Source organism: Canis lupus, chromosome 12, assembly GCF_003254725.2.
Source record: "Canis lupus dingo isolate Sandy chromosome 12, ASM325472v2, whole genome shotgun sequence".
Lineage (NCBI taxonomy): Eukaryota > Metazoa > Chordata > Mammalia > Carnivora > Canidae > Canis > Canis lupus.
The window spans coordinates 58,978,764-59,002,219 of record NC_064254.1 but is presented as its reverse complement, the minus strand read 5'-3'; the positions used below and the strand labels follow the sequence as shown (position 1 = coordinate 59,002,219).

The window sequence follows — 23,456 nt, the reverse complement described above, 5'->3', positions numbered from 1 at the left end:
ATCGAAAGATGAATGGATAAAGAAGATGTGGTCTATGTATACAATGGAATATTACTCAGCTATTAGAATTGACAAATACCCACCATTTGCTTCGTCGTGGATGAAACTGGAGGGTATGATGTTGACTGAAATAAGTCAGTCGGAGAAGGACAAACATTACATGGTCTCATGCATTTGGGGAATATAAAAAAATAGTGAAAGGGAATAAAGGGAAAGGAGAGAAAATGAGTGAAAATGAGTAAAACAAACAAGGGGTAGTGTAAAGGGAGGTGGGCGGGGTTTGGGGTGATTGGGTGATGGGCCCTGAGGGGGTACTTGGTGGGATGAGCACTGGGTGTTATACTATATGTTGGCAAATTGAACTCCAATAAAAAAAAAAATTTAAAAAGAAGTGAAGTATACAAAATTATAAAGGAAGAAGGGATATGAGAACGCAAAAGGACTATTGTAGGGACATGGGGCTGCACAATACCACTTAGTATTTCTGCAGAACCCCTAGGGCTTAAGATGTGAATGGCTCTTTACAGTATCATGCTAATGATACAAATTATTACCCTTAGAAAATTTTGCATCCTAATTTAAAATGAGAGATTTGTATGTGATTAAAATGATTCTTTCTTTTGGCAAATACTAACCTCCCATATTGCTAATGTAGAGAATTTGAATAATATAATTGATATGGTAAAGTGAGCAAACATATAGAATTGTACATCATATGAAATTGTACATCTCAGATCTCCATGGGACATTTTCTCAAAGCAGAAATTGGATATATCATAGTCTTTATAGAATACATTAGAAATTTAGAAATAACTTTTAAATGATAAAATTAAGTATACACCTCTATCTATATAGATGTATGCATATATATATACACACACACACACACACAGAGGCACACATACATACATACATGCATACATTCTACACTTTTATATCTTATAAAATGACGACTGCTAACCTAAGTAATTGGAAGATTAATGTCCTCCCACTTAGAGGTCAGTAAGTGATCATGGTAGGAAGGGAGTGAAGGAGAGAGAAACAGCGCACTTATATACAGAGTACAAATTATTTTCAGAATAAAAATTCTAAAACGAAACAGGAATGAAGGGACCATAAGTAAGTTAATTATTAAATGTTGAATGATGGACAGTTTCAAATAGGATATTCTAACAAAAACAAATGAAAAAAATAATAAAGCTGAAAAATACAATTAATTATAAATTAGGAAAGCAGTGGAATTTTAAAAAGAAACAAGTAAAATAGACTTCTCACAAGTCTAATCACAAGTAGAAAACCAAGTAAATAAAATTAGAAATGATAAAGACCTTTTACAGAATATTTGGAAACTTAAAAAAAAAAAATGACAGTGCTATAAACGATCATGAATTAGACCTGAAAACATAATTGGAAGAGAGAGCTGGACACTGTTGAGTGCTGATGAGCAGTTAAACAGATAAACTCCTTGTCATGTGAGCTCTTTCGTGGTCATTTCTGTGCTTCTAACCAGACACCTCCATTCACCAGTTCATACCACTAGTTGTTGCTAAGTGCAGTACCTTAAATTCACCATTCTTTCTGGCCTCCCTGCCTATCTGCTGTTTTCCCAATCTAGAATGCCAGCAACCATTACCTATACTCAGCACGCCTTCCCTGACTTACCTGGGTTTAATTAGTGACCCCTCTCCATTATTCTCACAGTTTTTAGAAAGTGCTGCTATTAATAGGACACATCACAATGTTTTGTGTCATTATTGCATGTAGACTCTAAGTTCCCACTCTTTTGGCACTGTGCCTTGTCTGTAAGAGCTTAGTAGATAGTTGGTGAACAAATTAAACCAAGGTTATTGGTAATGCTCAGAAACAAAATGAGAGTATTGCACTATACCAATGAACAAAAATTGTGGCTCAATACATTTTTTGAGTAGTTTGTAATTTTTTCCCAAGTTTTGGCTAATTATCCCATGCAATCAAACTTTCTCTATTATAAATATAAAAGTATTTTAATATAAAGTGTTTAATAATAATTTGTTAAGTCAATTTGAAAACTTTTCCTCTGTGATGATAGAATAGTTGTGTTTGTTTCTCAGAAATTCGTTTGTTTTACTGATATTCTCAACTATATGTTACTATGATAAAAGGAATACTGTATAATAGGTAAAGAATTATGGACTAAGTAAGCAATCTATATTTGGGAAAGAAAATACTGATTTTATAAATGAGTCTTCAAGAATTTTTCTAAAAGGTCCCTGGAGGAGCACCTGTGTAGCTCAGTCAGTTAGGCATCCAACTTTTAATTTTGACTCAAGTCATGATCTCAGAGTTGTGAGATTGAGCCTTGCATCATACTCTGTGCTGCGCATGGAGCCTGCTTAAGATTCTCTCTTCTTCCTTTTCCCCTCCCTGCCTCTTAAACCAGTATCAATCCATCAATCAGTGTATGCCTTGGAAATAATTTTTCATTAAATGTATATGTACACATAGTTTCAAATATTTGTCATGCAAATGTCATGCATTTTAAATTTAAATTTGTAAAAGACTAGAAATATTTTACCTTGCTTAGACTTTTATGTTTTTGTGTTTTTAGCACCTGAAATTATAAATTGGTAAAACTTATTTAAAATCTAATCTGTGTATGTCACTTACCTTATTACATTTTTAGAAAAAATAAATAAACATTTAACTAGTAGGATTTTCAGAAAATCTACTAAAATAGCTCAGGAAATCTACTAAAATTACATTCTTAATTATTTTATATTACTCTTAATGCCCAGGTTTAGGACAGTTCTCTTTCATATTATTTGTCTTTTAACTATGTGTTGTTAATACATATTTGGGGGGAGATCTTGTTCTGTTATAAATGTTTCATACTCTCTGTTTATTAAAACTGATTTCAAAGCCTGTAAAAATCCAAATGGGTTCAATCTATGTCATACATTCAATAATATAACCCTTGTAGGTGGAATCCACACAGAGTATGATAAGGATTCTTGGGCTGTCTGCAACCTTACCCAACTACCTCGATGTTGCTACATTTTTACATGTTAATCCTTGCATTGGACTTTTCTACTTTGATGGCCGTTTCCGACCAGTTCCTCTTGGACAGACATTTCTGGGAGTTAAAAGTGCAAATAAGGTAAAATTTTTTAAAATAATATACTTTTCTAAAACTGTTTTGTTGCTGTGTTGTTTAATGCTTGAGATTTCTCTAAAAGACCTAATTTGTAAGATTACAAATTAAACATCTTAGACAAAAAGCACACTTCCTTAACAATATGTAGTAAAAAAAAATAAAAAAAAAAAAGTTAAAAAAAAAAAAAAAACAATATGTAGTAAAATAACTCCTTCGAAAAGAAGTTGCTTATAGTGTGTGTTACTGTTATCAATGTATATTTTGTATTTTTAGCTAAGAATACAAGTTATATATAAGGTTATAAATTTCAAAAAGTTATTTTGATATGATTGAAGGCTAGTATGAAATATAAAAGGCTCATTAAACAAATAATACACATTATGATATGATATTCCTCTAAAATAAAAAAGTACGTTTTATGCAATTGAAAAATAATTCCTAGTAGCAACTATTAATGGAGGTGTTCTATTTTACTTTTAATGTTTTATAATTACCATATTGACTATATATATGTGGCATTTCTGAAATTCCTTATAATGCTTTTTAAAGTTTGTTTATGGTATTACTTATATAGCATTTACACTATTAGAGGGCTTATTTTAGACCTTGATAATATCGTGAAGGAATATTTTACTTTGCTCTAAATTTATGCATTTTATATTTTAATGACACTTTCTTTTCTGTAGAAGAAATAGGTTTAAGAGAAAATTCATGCCATAAGACCTCTTTATAAGAGAAAATAAGATGGAATCATGTGTTATTATGTCAGCCTTGGTCTTTAATGTTTTGCATTACTTGTCTAAAAAGAATTTTATTAGTAAAGTAGGGTCATTTTACCTTACACTATCACAAATAAAATACTAAGCTAAAAAATACCAGAAGTGACTCTCACTACAGTAGTGTCTATGCTCCATTTACAATGTATCAAAGTAAGATATCTTGTAGGGAGCCATTTCAGACGTATGGCCAAAATGATAATTCATGATATGGTAATTGTTATGATGTACATAGTTTATCATTAATTATTTCAATTGCTTTTCAGTATCATTTGCTTTTTTTCAGTAACTATATTTGATTATTTAGTATATTTTAATGTTTCGTTAGAACACATGTAGAGCTATTTTTATAGCTTTATAATTTAAATGATAGGTAGTTATCAGATAGATACAAATAAAAATTTTTCAGATGCTTTTTAGACATTTTAAACTTTTTTTTGTAAATTGTATCATATAAATTGGTAAATCACTTAAAGCTAATTAAATTCAAAGTATTTTCACCATAATAAGCATTATAATCATAAAAGGAATGACATCAGGTCATAAACCATCATAATTATTTTGAAAGTTTACAAGTTTGGCAAAATTAGAAAAACCTTGTACATATCTTGCATACTGTAAATAGTAAGCTAATTATATGTATTACAGATTTTTTTTTGTCTTACTAAACAGATATTATTTTTACTCTTAGTGAAATACACAGTTGGTAACCATTAAGCATTTCCCTAGGGTGTTGTTTAATATATTTACTAACTAGTTATTAATTTGTCATCTTGTATGAAAGGAAATCCTTGTAGGCTCCTCAGAGTTTCATTCAGAAGCACGTGATGTGATTTAGTTGTCATGAAAGAATATAGGAAAATGGTGTGCCTGACACCTCTAATTTGAAATAATGGCTTTGGCCAGAACTCAACCCAAAGTATGCTGAAAAAATTATTGCAAGCTGAAGTTGTTTTTGAATCATTAAAGGAGAGTAAATTATCTTCTGATTATCTCATTTTACGTAGTCACCACAAGTCATAAGAGTAACAGAATGATAAAACATTTACTTTATTAAAGCAAAAAGTCTAAATTGTAGTCATTTCAGATATGTATGACATTTTCATCCCCTCCACATTCTTAATAAATGATGCAGGCTGGATCACATGCCTATTCCTTTGGATTAACCGTCTTACCTTTTTGGTTGGAAGTTTTCCTTGTCATTAAATGAGAAAATGAGACCGTTTCTTAACTCATGAATTTAATATTAAATTTCCAATTAATCTAAAAAACATTTCTGTAGTAGAAAAATATCTACTGCTCTCCATATATATTACAGAAACAATATGGTTCCTTCAAGTTCAGCTTTATTTACCATGGCATTCTACTAGTACTGTTCTCATGATTTTGAGAATTCCACAGGAAAGCTCTGTAGTTTATAGAATGAAATAGAAGAAAAACAGCCTGAAGAATGGGCTTCCCAAGAAAAGACAGTGAAAAGAACTTTAAAATCATTCTACAATATCTACAACTAGTATATTATCCTTAAAGTTGTCTTTAAAAAACTTGGCACACTTAGAAAGTTGGTACTCTGAATATATGAGGTTTTTATTTGTACTTCTAAACTAGATTGTTTTTTATTAGACTGTTACATACTAAGTATTCATATGGAATTTGTTGCTTCTGCATTCTGGTTAATCTGAAAGGGAAAAAAATGCCTTAAAATCTGCAGAGTTTTGTCAGTAGTTATAAAGTTTATAATGGCTTCGTTTTATATTATTTGTGTTTTAAAAACCTTAAGATACAACAGTTGAATAACATGGACGAAGTATGCTACGAAAGTGTTTTGAAGCAAGTAAAGGCTGGACACCAGGTACACTTTATTTTAGCTTGTTTTTAGAGAATACTAAATGGTTAAATTTATTGTTATGCTCTTGAATTCTGAGATAATGACTGGGAGGTTTTATTTCTTAATAATTCTTTAGTTCAGTGGTTAGCCATATAAGTCATAAAATATTCAGATAGTATTATCCTCCCAATATTGATAGGTCATTGCTATTTTGTTTGCCATTCAATAAATAAGAGAGAAAAGAATTTCATCCTTTACATTTCTTTTTTTTTTTTATCTTTTTGAATAGCGCAGTCTTCTTTCATACCTCAAAAATTTTAATCTGTATTTTTTTACATAATGTAAAAACATGAGACGTTTTATTATTCTTATTGTTTTCATGAAGCAGTATCAACTTAAATATATATAATAAAGTTTTATATTGTTTTATTGTGCTTAGAAATTAGGCAGTTTTATTTTTAAACTCCATTGTTCAAAATTCTCCAGTCAAGATTGTTAAAGAAAAAGTGGAATGATAATAATTGCTTATATAAAACTTAATCATTGCCCAATTGTATATTGTTGTTTGGATCATTTTATTTTATTGTGGATTTTTTTTTCTGTGTTATTAGCTGTTTATGACACATAAAATTAAATACTTTCTGGTCCTTTGGTTTTTAGATTTGTTTTAAGAGCACTGAAATCCTTTTTTTCCAGACTAAATCTTGTTTCAAGCCCCAGTATATAAACAAATCAAAGATGAATTAAACGTGCAGCCATGGAACACTGCCCACTGAGCATCTTTGATGCACTTTGCCATTTAAAAAAAAATAGTTTTAAAATCAGATTTCTAGCTAATCTCAAGAGAATGTCCTTAGGTTTAAGAATAACTTTTAGGGAAAAGAAATTATGATTTAATTATATGATATCAGTGACTTACCTTTCCTAATGATTAGCAAATGTCTGAAACTGCTGAAATTATCTTACATTATTTTCACTGAATTAGGCAGGTATTATTATCATCATTTGAAAGATGAGGAAAATGAGGTGTTTTGCAAAATAAAGTAACATGTTTCCATCATTTTACTAGTGCAGTTATAAATTCCTTGCATGTGAGTGTAGAGTCTCCACTAACTGTGTGTCATTATCACTCTATGGGCATTTATTTTATATCAGTGTATTTTTTTGGTCCTCATTAGAAAACATCTTTATGAATTGCATTATTTTTTATGTACAAATAAAGAAATGGTAATGCCCAATATTCTTTCTGCAATCGAAAATCTTGGGCAGCCTGGGTGGCCCAGCGGTTTAGCACTTGCCTTCAGCCCAGGACGTGAGACTGGAGTTCCGGGACCAAGTCCCACATCAGGCTACCTACATGGAGCCTGTTTCTCCCTCTGCCTGTGTCTCTGCACCTCTCTCTCTCTCTCTCTCTCTCTCTCTCATGTCTCTCATGAATAAATGAATAAAATCTTTAAAAAAAAAAAAAAAGAAAAAGAAAAGAAAGAAAATCTTACCAAATACCAACTACTTTTTCTTAGTCAGGAGCCAGGAAACTTTTTATGTGAAGGGCCACATAGTAAATAATTTAGGCTTTGCTGCCCTTATATTCTTTGTTGTAGCTACTCAGTTGTGCTGTTGTAACATGAAAGCAGCCATGAACAGTAATGAACAATTGGACACAGCGGTATTTCAATAAGACTTTATTTACTGAAACAAGCAGCAACTGCATGTGGCCTGTTTTCCCTGTTCTAGATTGCCTCACAGGATTTATTTGTAGTGAATCTGATAATACTAAAATGTTATGTAGATAAAGTTTTGACAGCATTTCAGTGAAAATCCTAAAAGAAAGAAATATCCCGTATAGCCATCAATATCTGTGCCTTCTTTGTAAAAGAACAAGAAAAATTCAGTGTAATCAAGTAGATATTACTGCCGTGGACTTTTATTTCTAACTTTTATACTGCTGAAAATTTAAACTGCATTATAGGCTAAGGAATGTGACTGTGGAATCCTTAAAACCTATTTGTATACATTATATTAAAAAATGTTAAATAAATATTTAAATGTTTTCTCCATTGAATTTTAAAAAAAAGATATTCTTTTTTAGAGCAATTTTGAGTTTACAGCAAAATTGAGTGGAAGGTAGAGTTCTTATAGTGAAATGACTGCTCTCACATATGTACAGCTTCCCCCACTATCAACATTCTACACAAGAGTGGATTTATTTCAGTCAGTAAACCTACATTGACATGTCAATATCACCTAAAGTCCATATTTTACCTTAGGGTTCACTCTTGATGTTCAAGAGTGTTCACTCTGTTCTCTAGGTTTGGACAAATGTATAATGGCATGCATGCATGCATGTATAATGGCATGTATGCATCCACCATTATAGTGTCAAACAAAATAATTTCATTGCCTTAAAAACCCTCTCTGTTCAGCCTGTTTGTCATTCTTTCTCATTTATCCCTGGATACCACTGACCTTTTAAATCTTTTTAATTCCTCTGTAGTTCTACCTTTTCCAGAATGTCATACAGTTTATAACCTTTTCATATTGGTTTTTTCACAATATCTGAAGTTTTTCAGGACTTGATAGCTTATTCTTTTTAGTACTGAGTAATACTCCACTGTCTGGATATACTACTGTTTATTTGCATACTGAATGACATCTTGATTGCTGCCAGTTCTGGCACTTATGAATAAAGCTGCTATAAATAACTGTGAATGGGTTTGGGTTTTGTGTGGACTTAGGTGAACAGCTTCTTTAGATAAATACCAAGGAATGTGATTACTGGATCATATCGTTAGAGTATGTGTAGTTTTGTAAGAAACTTCCATACTGGGCAGCCTGGGTGGCTCAGTGGTTTAGCACCACCTTCAGCGCAGGGCCTGATCCTGGAGACCTGGGATCGAGTCCCGTTTCAGGCTCCCTGCATGGAGCCTGCTTCTCCCTCTGCCTGTGTCTCTGCCCCTCTCTCTCTGCGTGTGTGTGTCATAAATAAATAAGATCTTTAAATAAAAGGGATCCCTGGGTGGCGCAGCGGTTTGGTGCCTGCCTTTGGCCCAGGGCGCGATCCTGGAGACCCAGGATTGAATCCCATATCGGGCTCCCTGCATGGAGCCTGCTTCTCCCTCTGCCTGTGTCTCTGCCTCTCTCTCTTTGTGACTATCATTAAAAAAAAAAAAAAAAATTTAAAAGATCTTTAAATAAAAAAAAAAAAACTTCCATACTATCTTCCGAAGTTATATATACCATTTTGCATTCTCACCACCAGTGAACAAGAATTCCTGTTGCTCCATAGCCTTATTAGCATTTGATGATGTCAGTATTTTGGCCATTCTAAGAGGTGTGTAGTGTTATTTTCTTGTTTTAACTTTAATTTCCCTATGACAAATGATGTTGAACATATTTTCATATGCCTATTTTCTATCTGTCTATAATCTTTGGGGAATTGTCTGTTTAGGTCTTTGGCCATTTTAAAATCAGATTGTTAATTTTCTTTTTCTTGAGTTTTAAGAGTTCTTTGTATACTTTGGATTAAAGTCATTTATCAGATGTGTCTTTTGCAAATATTTCCCAGTCTGGGACTTGTCTTCTTGTTTTCTCTTCATTGTCTCTTACAGAGTGGGTTTTTAATTTGTAATTAAATTTCAAATTAAATGATGATGATCATTCCAAATTAAATGATTAATGAGCTGGATTTAATGAGCTGTGGAATCCAGCTCATCAGTTATCTCATGGATTGTGCCTTTGGTGTTGTCCAAAAAGGCATCACCACATCCAAAGTCACCTAGATTTTCACCTATATAGGAGTTTTATGGTTGCATTTAGACCTATGATTGGTTTTGAGTTACATTTTGGGAAGGGTGTAAGGTCCATGTCTAGATTATTTATTTTTGCATGTGGCCATCCAGTTGTTTCAGCACCATTTGTTGAAAAGACTGTCTGTGCTCCATTTTATCACCTTTGTTCATTTTTCAAAGATCAGTTGGCTGTATTTATGGCTTCTTTCTAGGTTCTCTGTTCTTTTCCATTTGTTTAGATATTCTTTAGCCTATACTAGAGTGTTTTGATTATTGTATCTATGTAGTGAAGTCAGGTAGTATTATCCTCCAACTTTGCTCTTCAACATTGTGAGCTATTTTGGATCTCCATTTAAGTATGAATGGTAAGAAAACATTATTTTTTTCCATAATTTTTAATCATGATAGGATTTCTATCACAGGAAAACTTTTTTCTAATCCATGATAAATTTCATTATAAAAGCGAACTCTTAAAGATTTTTTTTCTTTTAAAATAATGGAAATTAAACTATAAATACTTTACTGTGTATGGAACATATAAATAGACATATTTTGGCTCTAGTCAGGAAAATACTTACTACCCCTTTTGAATAGTTTTAAAAATGCTATAAAAAATATAGCATTAAAGACACCACTGGGAGGAATGTTAGTGTTACCTCTAGAATTAAAATTAAATTAAAACAATCATTTTCCTTCCATTACAGTTAGCACTTAATGACCAGATGAGTAGATACTTGTTTCATTACTTTGGAACACAAGATTGCTTTTAATAGAAATAAATCACTTCTTTTAGAATAAAAATAAGAATAAAAAAAGGAGTTTTTGTGAATTATTTCTGGTGAGACTAATAAATTATATAAACATATATGTACATAAATGAACATAACTGTAAATACTAATAAAAGTAAATGGCTTAATAATGCCATTACTGCCAGTACTGTAACTATTGGGGGCCTTAGGAACTACAGGTTAGGAACTACTCTTTGTAACATTATTTGCCTTTATCATGATGTTTATAATTGTTCTTTAATTGTATTTGTTATGTTATTCCTGCCTTTTTTCATTACATTACAAAATCTTACGTTATAAAATATTTATTTAGGGGCACCTGGGTGGCTCAGTCAGTTGAGCATCTGCCTTCAACTCAGGTCATGATCCGATGGTCCTGGGATTGAACCCTGCATCAGGCTCCCTGCTCAACAGTCTGCTTCTCCCTCTTCTTCTGCTCCTCCCCTTGCTTGTGCTCTCTCTCTTTCTCTCTCTCTGTCACATAAATAAATAAAATCTTAAAAAAAAATAAAATAAAACAATAAAACAAAATATTTCTTTAAAGAATAAAATGCACCCTTATTCCTAAATGTTGGAAAGAGCAGTAGTTGTATCTTCTATTGTAAGTAAGTAAAACTCCAAGTAGATGTTGTAACTTAAAAGATCCTAGGAAGATTATTTCCTCTTCTTTCACTGTTACAGAGGCTAACATGTCCTCCTAGGAATCAATTCATAAAGTGTGCTGGCTGAGGGTGTTTGGTCAGTAGAGATGAGATCTTACTGCCATTCCTTTCATTCTTAGTATGGAAGTTGTATAGCACATTACTTTTCAAAAAGAAGGCTACCACAGGGCACGCACTTGGAGTTATAAATTCTAAAAGGACAAGTTGGGATGGAGGGCTGGGTTCACAGCACTGGCTTTGTGTTTAGAAAGGACAGAGTTGGATGGGAAACCCCAGGGGAGACTTCAGGTGACCAGTGGCTGCTACTCTAGGACATGAGGAGCCTGAATGGAGCATGTGCAAAGCTGAGGCATTACCTCCCTACCTTTTGTGTGCATGTCATAGGCATTGACAATTGCCAGCCTTTTAAGGATGCATAACCTCCTAGCTCTCTTCCCCTGCATTCCTGCCTAGCTAAAAATGTACCGTGGGTGATTGTGTAGAGTATGATTGCAATTTGAGAGCCCACTGAAACACACTTCGAGATCAGGGATTGTGTCCAGATCTGTGCCTCTTTCCAAATAAGAATTAAAGCAGGATAACTATGGCCCTCTTCAGGCTATTCAGGTTCCCTACAAAGTCAGGTTGTTGTTTTTTTTTTAAAGATTTTTATTTATTTATTCATGAGAGATACAGAGAAAGAGTGAGAGAGGCAAAGACACAGACAAAGGGAGAAGCAGGCTCCCCACAAGGAGCCCGATGTGGGACTCTATCCTGGACTTCGGGATCATGCCCTGAGCCGAAGGTAGAGAGCCCAACCGCTGAGCTACTCAGGCGTCCCCAAAGTCAGGTTTAATTTATGTTTTTGAATGATTAGTGCTGATGTTTATTTTCCATAATAAGCATAATAGTAGGACTTTCTTAAGTTCTGTAGAAAACTTATATATCTCTTTTACTTTTTAAAATTATAATAATAAAATAACACTAAGGAAAATTTATAGAGTTTCACTATTATTTTATCATTTTAAGATGATTATTGTAATTTTTATATACACCCAACTACTCATTTTTTATCCAATTGCACATGTAGCATTCAATTTTGTTCACTAAAACTTAATTATTCATTTTAATCCATTACCAAATTATTACTGTATATACAGGTTTGTTTTCACTGCTTTCTTTAATGAATACTGAATGTTTTTCATTGTTTCTGCATGATCCTAACAATTTTAATGTCTGTAAAGAGAGGAAGAGAGTTTTTATTCAGTTTGTAAGCTTCAGACATTATGTGAGTCTCTTTCTACTTTTAATCTTCCCAACCTTCAGATATAAGCATTATGACCTCCTTTTGTTAAAAGAGAAAATGAATTTACAACATGTTAAGCAGCTTCTCGAGCTATTACATAGAGCTAGTAAAGGCTTATACCAACACTGAAAACTACATCTTTGTGTTGATAAAAAGCCCACAGCGTCTTCAGAACTTTATACTGCTCCTTTGCTGTTAAGCTGACATTAGCTTTTCCTCTATTACTGGTTATTCCTACATTAGTGTTTTCAGTGTTTGCAATTTTCTGTTATTAAAGATAGTGCTACTGTAATGGTGATATTTTTTGCCTGTTATTTTTTCTCTTGAAACATTTACTCAGGATAAATTTCCTAAAATGGAATTATGGCACAAATGGCTACAATTTGTGGTCTTACCACCTGATCCTATTATACATTCTGAATCGGTTGTAATACTTCATGGTCATAGCAGACCTATGTAGGATTTTAGAAACTTAATGCCATGTTTTTCTGAAAAGTTCTATCAGTGTAATGTGATATAAGATTATGATCTGCTGTGTTTACTATTTTGAATTTGTTTTACAGTTTTAAGGCAAATAAAAAAGTGGTATCATGCCAATGAGCTTTTTTCTTAATTAGCAACTATTTTAAATCATGATTACAAAAATACATTTTTGCATATTGTATTGTTCATGCTTTGCTTTGGGTGTGCATTCACTTTGAATGAGAAAAACCTATTCTCCCCTGTGTTTTTTGCTTCATAATTCTGACCATGTGGTCTTTGACCTTTGTAATTTTTTTTTTTTTTTTTTTTTTTTTTTTAAGAGAGAGAGACAGCAGTGAAAGGAAGAGAGGTGGGAGAGAGAATGCTAATCAGCCTCCATATCCATTGCAGGGCCGGATGTGGGGCTCGATCTCACAACACTGAGATCATGATCTGAGCCAAAATCAAGAGTTAAACACTACTGACTGAGCCACAGGCACCCCTATAATTGCATTTTTAAAGTGTAGTTTAAATAGAATTAATATAAAAGAGCTTGGGAGGGGAAAAAGAATTTGAACAAATTTAACTTTTGGACATACCAAAAAGCAAAAATGAGAGGGGGAAAGAGTCACTACTAATTCTGTCATCCAGAGTTTTTGTTGGTTAAGTCCTTTCATTTTTTTTAAATGCATTTTATTCCTTTAATTTCCTATCTATTTTTTCAGTTATTCCTGTAGTTTCTCTATTATATTTTATCTATCTAAAAATATGACAGAACTTTAAATAGAAACATTAACATTAAAATACAAATAAAAAAAATGCAAATAAACAGTTAAAGATGTCCTACTTAAAATTTTAATCAGTATGTTCTATGCAATGATATCCTTTTAGGTTTTGTGTTCCAGTAGGACAGGTCCCACAAAGTAAAAGTGGACTACAAGAACATACTATTAGTTAAGTTCCTAGTATAGTGTCTTATCTGTCAGGTCTCTCCAGTAAATACACTTTGATTGTGACAAATTTCCTCATCTTCCAAAAATTTAACATCCTTAGTGAGATGGGGATGATATGGGAAGTATGAAATGTATCAGGACTACAACACATTGGTTGATATTTGCTTCTAATTTTGCTAGTATTGCCTAGACCAGTACCTTCAGATTATAAGTACTGATTTGTCAGTGTAGTCTTATATTAATGTAATCATATCAAGAGCTCTTATGTAACATAATTTGAAAACAGAACTCCATTTTTTCATTTCTTTATTATATATATTATGTAGATGTAACTGAAAAAGTTGCTCAAAACTAAAATCTTTTTCTGTTTCAGTCTTTTCAAAAAGATCACTCTTATATTTGCAAGTTGCTCTGTCAAGTACTATTTGGTCTGTAAGTTCATTTAGCTTAATATATGGCAGCTTCTACTGATTGCCTTCATAATATGTCCAGAACTCAAATTGCAAGGAAGATACTTAGAAAGGAAGCCTATTATACATTATGATTTTGGAAGCTGAGGTGGATACTTATTTCAACAAAGCTAACAATCTTTGAATTAATCCATCACACGAGAATTCCTATTTCACAGTTACCCTTGGTTACTGAGGCTTATGTGGAAAGTTTGTTTTCAGGGACTTAGAAAACCCGTGCCCCCTCCCCACTCTCACTGGATTATTTTTTCCCTTTTTTAGCTCCTTAAAGACATACCTTCACTAAGGTGTGGTCTTCTACTTTTACTATAAGGGTTATCAAAGAACTTCCCAAAAGATTAACGTATCTGAATTGTATTTCTTCCCCAATTAAAGTTGACTATAATGTTATCTTGGTCACTGTCTTTATATAAGGTTCCACCTAATAAATTTCAACAAATGAATTTGTATCCATCTGTCAGAAAATGAAAAACATATGATTTAACAGTCTTTTTACCTTAACATCTAAAATCCAGGTACCCAGGGGATCCCTGGGTGGCACAGCAGTTTAGCGCCTGCCTTTGGCCCAGGGCGGGATCCTGGAGACCCGGGATCGAATTCCCACGTCGGGCTCCCGGTGCATGGAGCCTGCTTCTCCCTCTGCCTGTCTCTGCCTCTCTCTCTCTCTCTCTCTCTCTCTGTGACTATCATAAATAAATTTAAAAAAATTTTTTTTAAAATTTAAAATCCGGCACCCAAATTAACTCTTCAGTTATATTCTTCTCCCTGGTTCAGATGACTGAAAGGTCTATCTATATGTGCTTCATTCTGAGAAACTTGTGTTTAAATGTTTTGTTATAGAGTAAATTATATATGTGTGTGTGTGTGTGTGTGTGTGTGTGTGTATAGAGATCTTTGCTTCTAGAACTCAGTTATGGTTATAAATAACTGTATTAGTGCTTTGCTATGAAGTAGACAACTACATATTCAGTAATTATGCTTTTCCTTGTTTTTAAGGGAACATAAGTTATTTCTTGTGGGACTATGTACCTAACAAACTTCAGCTTTACTTTGTTGCCTTTTAAATACGTCTCAGCAGTAAATATATAGTAATTAGTAACTGAAAGTGTATTCTACTCCAGGAAAATCAATTGAATTTTCCCCACTACCACCTCAGTGCCCCCCCCTCCCTGACAACAAGATCCTTCCAGTGACATTTTGTTTGTTTTCTTGCCTACAAGTTGTTTAGTATTTTGGATTTTCTCCCCAATTGTGGTTTCCCTAATTATTTTAATCAGAGAAGCAACTTTGCAGACCATTATTAGTAACACTGACTTAAGTGTCCATTTTTTAAAAAGTGGAAAATATAACTCTCAGGCAAATGGATAGTTTTTATGCTAAACATTAACAGTTTCCTCTTAAATATACAAAGAAATTTATTTTGTTCCTTGTCATTTAGATTAAATTAGAATAGAGCAAATTTTGTGTTCAAAATCCATACTGATAGTCTCTGGTCATACTATTCCATGGGTTTCAGTATACTAATCATCTAAACTTTTGTGCTCATGTACTTAATAGATTTTCTGTGCAGCTTTTCCTTAAAAGTATTAAAAACAGTAGGAGGCAGTTGTGTTCCACTCAAGCATGTGTGATGACAGATGGAGAAAATCTTTTCATGTTGACTTTTCAACAGTCATACTCTGCAAGACTTCAAGTCTTCTTGGCTATTGGGAAATTAAAAGTTGGCGATTCAGCCTTTAATTTTGATCCATCTGCTCAAACTAATGAGACGTCTCATTTGTAAGCTTCTCTTTGTGTTACCAAATGCAAGTACAGCTTTGTCATTCCTGCTAATAATTCCCCTCCTCCTGCGTAACTTTCAGAATGGGAAAATAATTGATGTCTTAACCCTATTGAGATTTTTCTCGTTATACATAAGCTTTGTTACAGTGATAAAAAAAAAAAAGAAATTAGAAACTGTCTCAGAGATTATGGCATACTTATCAGTAAGTTAACTTGTTCTTTTTTACATTATCCAAAAAGTTAGCATCCTTATTTAGTAGCCTACTCAAAACCTACTCACAGTTTCAAGAATAAAAGGTTTTGCAGCTTTAAAGAGGAAAAAGATTTCCTTCAGTCTTGGATAACTTAATATCAGCTTTTCCTTATTCTGATGTATGCCTTGTTTCCTTTCTCTTCATTGTTTATAACTTTTTAATAGATATTTCTGTTTCTAATAAGAAATCACCCTTAAAAATTTACTACTAAATTTGCATTAATTTAACTTTTTACTACTTGAGGGGAATTATTTTTGCTTATCACTGCTTAGTTTCCATAAAAAATAATCGCGTACAACTGAAACAAATTTCATTATGCTAACTTTGATAATGGAACTTTCCATTGGCCTTTTTGCCTAAAGAAGTTTTCTTCTTCCAAATACAAGCATCTCTCTAATTCTCTGTACCAATGTTCCGAGATTGGAACATTAAAATAAACAAATCTAACATTAGGTAAACATTAGATAAACAAATCTAATGTCATGTTAGATTTGTTTAGTATGACTTCTTTGTGAATTGAGTACTACCTTCTTCATTCTCTCCTCCCAAATTGAGACATATTCCCAAAGAAACATAAAGGCAAGATTATTAAGGAGGAGACATTATGAGCACAAGAATTAAATATAGTCCTCCTTCATCTTTACCATTAAAAATTTATTTTACCAGTAAAAATACTATTAACAGAAGAGTTCAGTGTTTTCATTTTTTTTTAAGATTTTATTTATTTAGAGAGAGAGAGTGCATGCAAGTTGGGAGGGGGCAGAGGCAGAGATTAAAGGAAGAGAGGATCTCAAGCAGATACCCCGCTGAACACAGAGTTTCACTCTAGCCTTGATTTCCAACCATGAGTTCATGACCTGAGCCAAAACCAATAGTCAGACACCTAACCAACTGATCCACCAGGCACTCCAGTTCAGGAGTTTTTTTAACTACAAGAAAATTTAAAAGAACATTCACGAAATCTTCACTTTTGGGCTTGGACATACATTTCAGATACCCAAGAGGAATGGGTAGGCAGGATAATATGGTATCTAAAACTCACAAAGGGGCACCTCGTTGGCTCCGCGGTTGAGCATCTGTTCAGCTCAGGGCGTGATCCCATGGTCTCGGGATTGAGTCCCTCATCAGGCTCCCTGCATGGAGCCTGCTTCTCCCTCTACCTCTGTTTCTGCCTCTCCCTCTCTCTGTGTCTCATGAATAAATAAATAAAATCTTTAAAAAAAATAAAAATTAAAAAAAATAAAGCTCAGAAAAGAGGTCTGGGTTGGGAACATAAAGATAAGAGTTATTTCTATAAAGGCCATAAATGGGATAGGATGAAACAAGAAGTGGTGCTAAATTTAAGAACAGTTGGGAACAAACCAGGTAGATAAGGAAAAACTTACAAATTAAAGAAAGAAGATGACCAAAGAGAAACAAGAAAACTTTTCTAAGAGCCAGGGGGAAAAAAGAACAAAGAGAAATTAGCATTTATACCTACTTTCACTTCTATAATCTCTCGGAAATCCCTCAATTATTTTATTCTGAAGTACGAGCTACTGTCATCAGACAATTTTAAAGAAACTTTTATTAAGGATGTATCAAGCTCTGCTTTGCCTTAATGTTTAGTTAAAACTCTTTGGCTTTGGCCTCTGGAAGGCTAACAGCAGTGTGCCTAGGTCAACATAATTTTCCATGTTCCTAAAGTAGTCTTGTATAAAATATATAGTGTTGTGATCATAGGATCAACCTGACAGCTGATAGTGCTAAGAAATTAGTGTTCCTGAGCCATAATGTCCAATTTAAAAATTTTAACTACTAAATTTATAATTATAACTGATGAATTTTCATATTATAGCACTGTCTGGTATAATAACCAGAAATTCTCTCTATGGCAGTGGTATAATATGAGTTTTCATTATAAATTATAATTATAAATTTAGTAGTTAAAATTTTAGCCATACCTACTTTAAGAACATCTGAAATGTGGTTATGTCCAAACTCAATTCATAAAATTTTCACCCTAAATGAATGGTATTCCATCCATTATTTCTTGGTTTAGTGAACAGCATAACTATAGACTTAGTTCCATAAGATGTCCTTGTCAGCTAACTCTCCCTTGTTCTCATTTCTAATCCTTCGTTAACACTTGCCCTTTTTACCTAAGTGTCTTTCAAATCTGCTCATTTTTCTCCATCCCCTCCTTCTCCTGCACTGTCGCTTCCATCATCTAATCCAAGTAACCATCATGTTTTCTATGGACTATTCTAGCCACCTCTTGATTACTCTACCCGTATTCATTCTGGCCCTCCTCTGGCTGCTCTGGACACTGCAACCGGCTAGCATGATCTTTTCAAAATACAGCTCCAAGATGACACTTGAATGCTTCAAGCTGCTTTAAAAGAGTTTGGGGGTCCCTATATTTTCTGGCCTTTACCTTCTTCTAGCTCTTTCCCTCATTTCCTACTTCCCGTCTTCCTAGCCTTCTTTCAGATACTGATCATAGAGATGCTTTTCTGTTTACCTCTGAACTTTTGCATAATTTTTCCCTCTGTTTCACACATCTTTCCTTATTCTCTGCCTAGTTATCCTATGTTAAATTCTTCAGATTTTATCTTTGTTAAAGAAACCTTTGTATTCCTCCCTTACTCTTTCGCCTCTCTATTGTGAACTATATAATAGCATAGCCTACATCTTCAAATGTCTGACTATAGTCTTACATTTTTTCTGACTGGTTTTGGTTGCTGCTACTTTTTATTATAAGGTACTAGTCTCATAAAGAAAAAGAAAATAGCTAACTATGGTCTAGCTCATCCCTGTATTGTCATGGCCTCACCAGTACCTGGAGCACATTTGGTGCACAGATAATGTTTGATGAATAAATGAATGGGAGATATGGTGGTCTTTACAAGTCGGAAGTAATTCTTAAAGAATTTGGGAGGCAACTAACTTCAGGAAAGATCGAGAAAATAATCATTTAGTTCTACAGTAAGCTGAATGTCCAATCAGAGAGTAGAACAACCTGGAGATGTTGAATGACATCAAAGGATGCTTTGATTACCTTAAGGAAATCCCTCCTCCCCAGGGTTAGCTGTAAAGAATGGTGAAAGAATGTTGGTATTCTCCTTTACAGTGTTTCATTATATAAACTTATTCTTAATATTACTTCATCTAGTTATAGTCTTTTCTGTTAGATGTATTAAATGATCTCCTTTTCTCCTAATTTGAGATTCCATGTGACTTAGCTATTTTTCATGATAGAGACATCATTTGTACCACCGTTATTTGAAGTTAATGTATTTCTTCCGTTCTTTTATTTCTATTCATTAAGTCCTAGAGAAATAACTTTTGAACTCTTTTAAAATTTTAAATTTCTAAGAGAATAGAGAAAATTTTCATTTTTCTGAAATACAGCTTACCATAAGGGTACTCAATTATATTCTTGAAATTTTATATATAACAGTTCCTTTATTAACTTTGTAGTATTTTCTTCATTTGCAAGGGAATATTCTTAATGAAGAATATTAGTATTGCATTATTCCTTTATTGCTGTTAACATTTTTTCCCTAATTCTTTGAGGATTTTAATGCTACTGAAATATTACATTCTTGTAACAAGTGAATTAACATAAAGGTACAAAAAGAAAAGTCTAATGAATAATGAATTACTTGTCCCTCTCCTCACTTTACCTCCAGTACCTCCTATCCCTGAAATGTATTCAGTTTTCTGGTACGTTCAGACTAATACAAGTTCATGCACATATCTTGAGGAATTTGCACTTTTTTACATTGGCAATTAATGATTTCTGGAATTTACAGCAAAAATTGACAGAGCACAGTGAAACAATTTCATAATGATGTTTAGATACTTTGAGGGTATAAACTAAATTTAGATCTATCCTTACACAAACCATCAATACTTAACCAGAGGATCAAAAGAAAAAATAATGCTCTCTGTAATCCTGGAAAAAATTAGAAGCAAAATAAATAATTTTATTTTCCTGCAACTCATTTTATTTCTATTAGATACATTGTTGAACACTGGGGAACATATGTACCAACTCAAAACTGCAAGGTGAAGTTTATGTTCCATCCATTTCATCCATTATATAGTTGTAGATAATCTCTATTTTTTAAGTGCTTGATCATTATAACTTCCTTATAGAAAATAGTAACTTTTCTATCAATTTTCTCATTCCTGGTGCCCTTCTTCATGTGTAAAGTAGCAAAACGTGAAGGTAGTACAAATTGTTTTTGCCCTCTTACTGGTTACTATTTTTTTAACCATATTGTTGTATAATTTTCCTCTCAATTTGTTTTCCTCCTCTAGAATATCTTGCATGAAAATAGCAATAACTACTATTGTGTATATGCTTTATGCATGTACCCATTGTATAAATGTTTATTTTCTGACATAACTGCATGTTTTACATAAAAGGTAATATATAATTTATAAATTTTGTTACCTAAAGATTTCATATAGATCTATAACTGTTTTAAATAAAATATTCCAGATTTAGGAAATGAATTTGTTAGATTATTTGGTAATTTATTGATGTGACTTTTTTAAATTACAGTTAAGTACATAATTATTGGTTAAATAAGATAAAATAAGCATTTAGTTTGTTTTATAGTATGCAAGTCTGTCAAACACTTTGTATATTCAGTATTTTTATTCTGTTAAAACCAGAACCTATTTACATACATGTGCATTCTAGACTAGTATTTGAATTATTTATATTGTTATTTAAGTAACAGTTAACAATGTAGAGTTGGGATACTAAAAAAATGTTTGACTACTTGTAATCATTTTTCTGTTTTTTTATAATAACACCATAGAAAATTCTCTAGCTAGCCAGCCAGAATATTTCACAATAAATTGTCAGAAGTTAATTTGACAGCTATTTATTTTATTTTAGAAAATGATATATTAAATCTCTTTATTAACTAGTTTCCAGCTGATATTTGGATTTGTAAGCATTTGGTAGATATGTTTAATAAGTTTAGTTACCACTATAAGCATTTGTTGACTACACTTTTATAACCCTCTTTTGATAAAATTAAACGAACAGTATTTTTATTAAAGCTAAGTTTAAAATTTTGTGCCCCAGGAAAATCTGTTTAAACTATTCATGTATTTGTTCAAAGCATATACAAGGGTGGGGAATATTCAAACTCAATTAACCATTGCAGCTTTTTACTGTCTTGTCTATAGCTGGGGTTTTTATCATGTTGTTGTTGTTGTTGTTGTTGTTGTCTTTTTTTTTTTTTTGTAGCATATTTGAGAAGGGGTGAGAAGAAAGAAATTATGTGTCTACAGATAATATTATAAATCAGGATTCTGTTTTTAAGGGGATAACAGTCTTGAATCTTATTGTTTTTTCTGTTTTTATAAATGAGTAGATAGGAAATAGAGCTCTAAGAATATTCTGGCAAATAAAATGGGCATTTCCAGACTACAACATTCAAATTATTGGCTGCTCTTGAAATATGATTAGAGACCTGTTAAGTCTTAAGGAGGGTCTGAGCTAACTTCATTATATATTTTACACACACACAAGCTCACAAAAAGAAACAGGAGACACTTCGAACAGACCTTATATTAATTCACAGAGCATCATGTTAGTCCCTCCTCCCTAGATTCCCACAGGGCAATATGGGTAAGAGCTGGTACTTCTATGTATATGGGTTACACCATGGGAGATGAGCTACAAAATTATGAAATTTGAGTTATATGTATAGTTGTTGCTGGCGCATCTATCTGTCCTCCCCTCTGGTGAGGGGTGGGGGGACATAGGGACAGGATAGAGAGAAAGAAAGAAAGAGAGGAAGGAAGAAGAGGGAGAGGAATAAGAAGGGAGAAAGGGAGGAAGGGTAGAGAGATGAGGAGGGAAGAGAGAAAGTAGACCAAGTGATCCAAGGACCTTATCTTTTACTTTAGAATATAAACAGATACCCTCTTGAAGAAGGAAAGGAAGACTTCTACCCTGGAACATAAGTAGTTGTCTCCTTGAGAGATTAGAAAGGAACCTCTACACTCCCTCTAAAATGGGATAAAATGGCTTTGGGGGAGTGGAGACATTCTCTGCCATTAGAGCACTTCACTATCCATTTCTCAAATGACCCTGACCATTTTCTTATACCAAGAGTTTCAAGGAGGATTCTTTTCCAGCAAGACCTAGGTTTCTGGAAATGATATGTATTATATTAAACCAGCCTCGAAAGATAGTAATCTGGTGTCTACTACTGCTGTCTACTTGGGGGAGGGGAGGTAGAAAAAAAAAATCTAGAAAAAGAATAAAAACTTTGTGAATTTACCCGCATTGCATATTCTCTCCAATAGTCTTTTTATCTTGTTGTCCATGAACAAAGATCTCAATTTTCTGACTGTGGCATCTGATTTATTTTGCCTAATAGCTATATTTTTGAAATCATATGGAGGAAAGGCCAAATCAACTTAAATGGCTTACTGGATGGTCAAATGGCAATGTGCCTTTTTTTAAGTGTAGTGTAACTATCTCAACTGTAAGATTATAGATAGATCTTTTTTTTCTTTTTTTTCTTCTCGTTCTCTATTTTTTTTTTCTTAATGAACAGAGTTCACTGAAGAGTACAGAACAGATTTGTGGAGAACTGAGGTGTTTTTCAAATATTAAATAGCCTAAGAAAATAAAGACAGTTAAGAGCCAATCTGAGACAAATTATAATTTGTGATTTTTTTTCCTTTATCGCAGTAGTTTTAATAATCTAGCCAAGAAATTTGATTGAGAATATATTGGTTTAGTATGATTTTTTTGACTGCCAAAATACATTTTTGAAAGTATATTCTTTTAGGAAGAATCTCCTCAAGTATGTTATTTGAGAATATTAAGTGCACAGCTGGGTGTTTAAGAATTATAAATAGTGATTATTATCTAAGAAAAGAAATGAAAAATACTGTTAGAAGGCTTAAAAATACATTTGATGTTGTTATTTTACTGAAATTGGATTCAGTCCGGAACATCTTACAACATTGAATAATAAAAGGTCTTGAAGTCCAGTGGCATCTGTAGAAATGAAATTGTTAGCTTACTAATGAATTTTATTTGCATAGTAATAGACTAGCTAGTCTTGCTTAATTTGCTCTACAGAATAAATGTTGCTATTTTGGGGCTGTCAATAACAAATGTCAATGCAATTTGGATTGTCACAGAGGTCAGTAAAATATTTTTCTGTGTGTGATACTATAACGTACTGAAGATTCTTTATTCTGTCTTAGCAGCCTTTATTGAATTGACCTGGGTTTAGCAATTAATT

At 32.9% G+C, this 23,456-nt stretch overlaps 1 protein-coding gene across 8 annotated transcripts in view; it reads left to right on the top strand.

The window, feature by feature from the left end:
* ASCC3 (activating signal cointegrator 1 complex subunit 3) overlaps window positions 1-23,456 on the top strand; it is a 335,684-nt gene that overhangs the window by 143,814 nt on the left and 168,414 nt on the right. For 7 of the 8 annotated variants that reach the window (XM_025444816.3, XM_025444818.3, XM_025444817.3 and 4 more), the window contains 2 exons: window positions 2,960-3,136; window positions 5,690-5,761. In XM_025444816.3, coding sequence (XP_025300601.1) covers window positions 2,960-3,136; window positions 5,690-5,761 — 249 coding nt within the window. The remainder of the gene's footprint in view (window positions 1-2,959; window positions 3,137-5,689; window positions 5,762-23,456) is intronic. The other variant, XM_035698059.2, reaches the window with a different exon arrangement.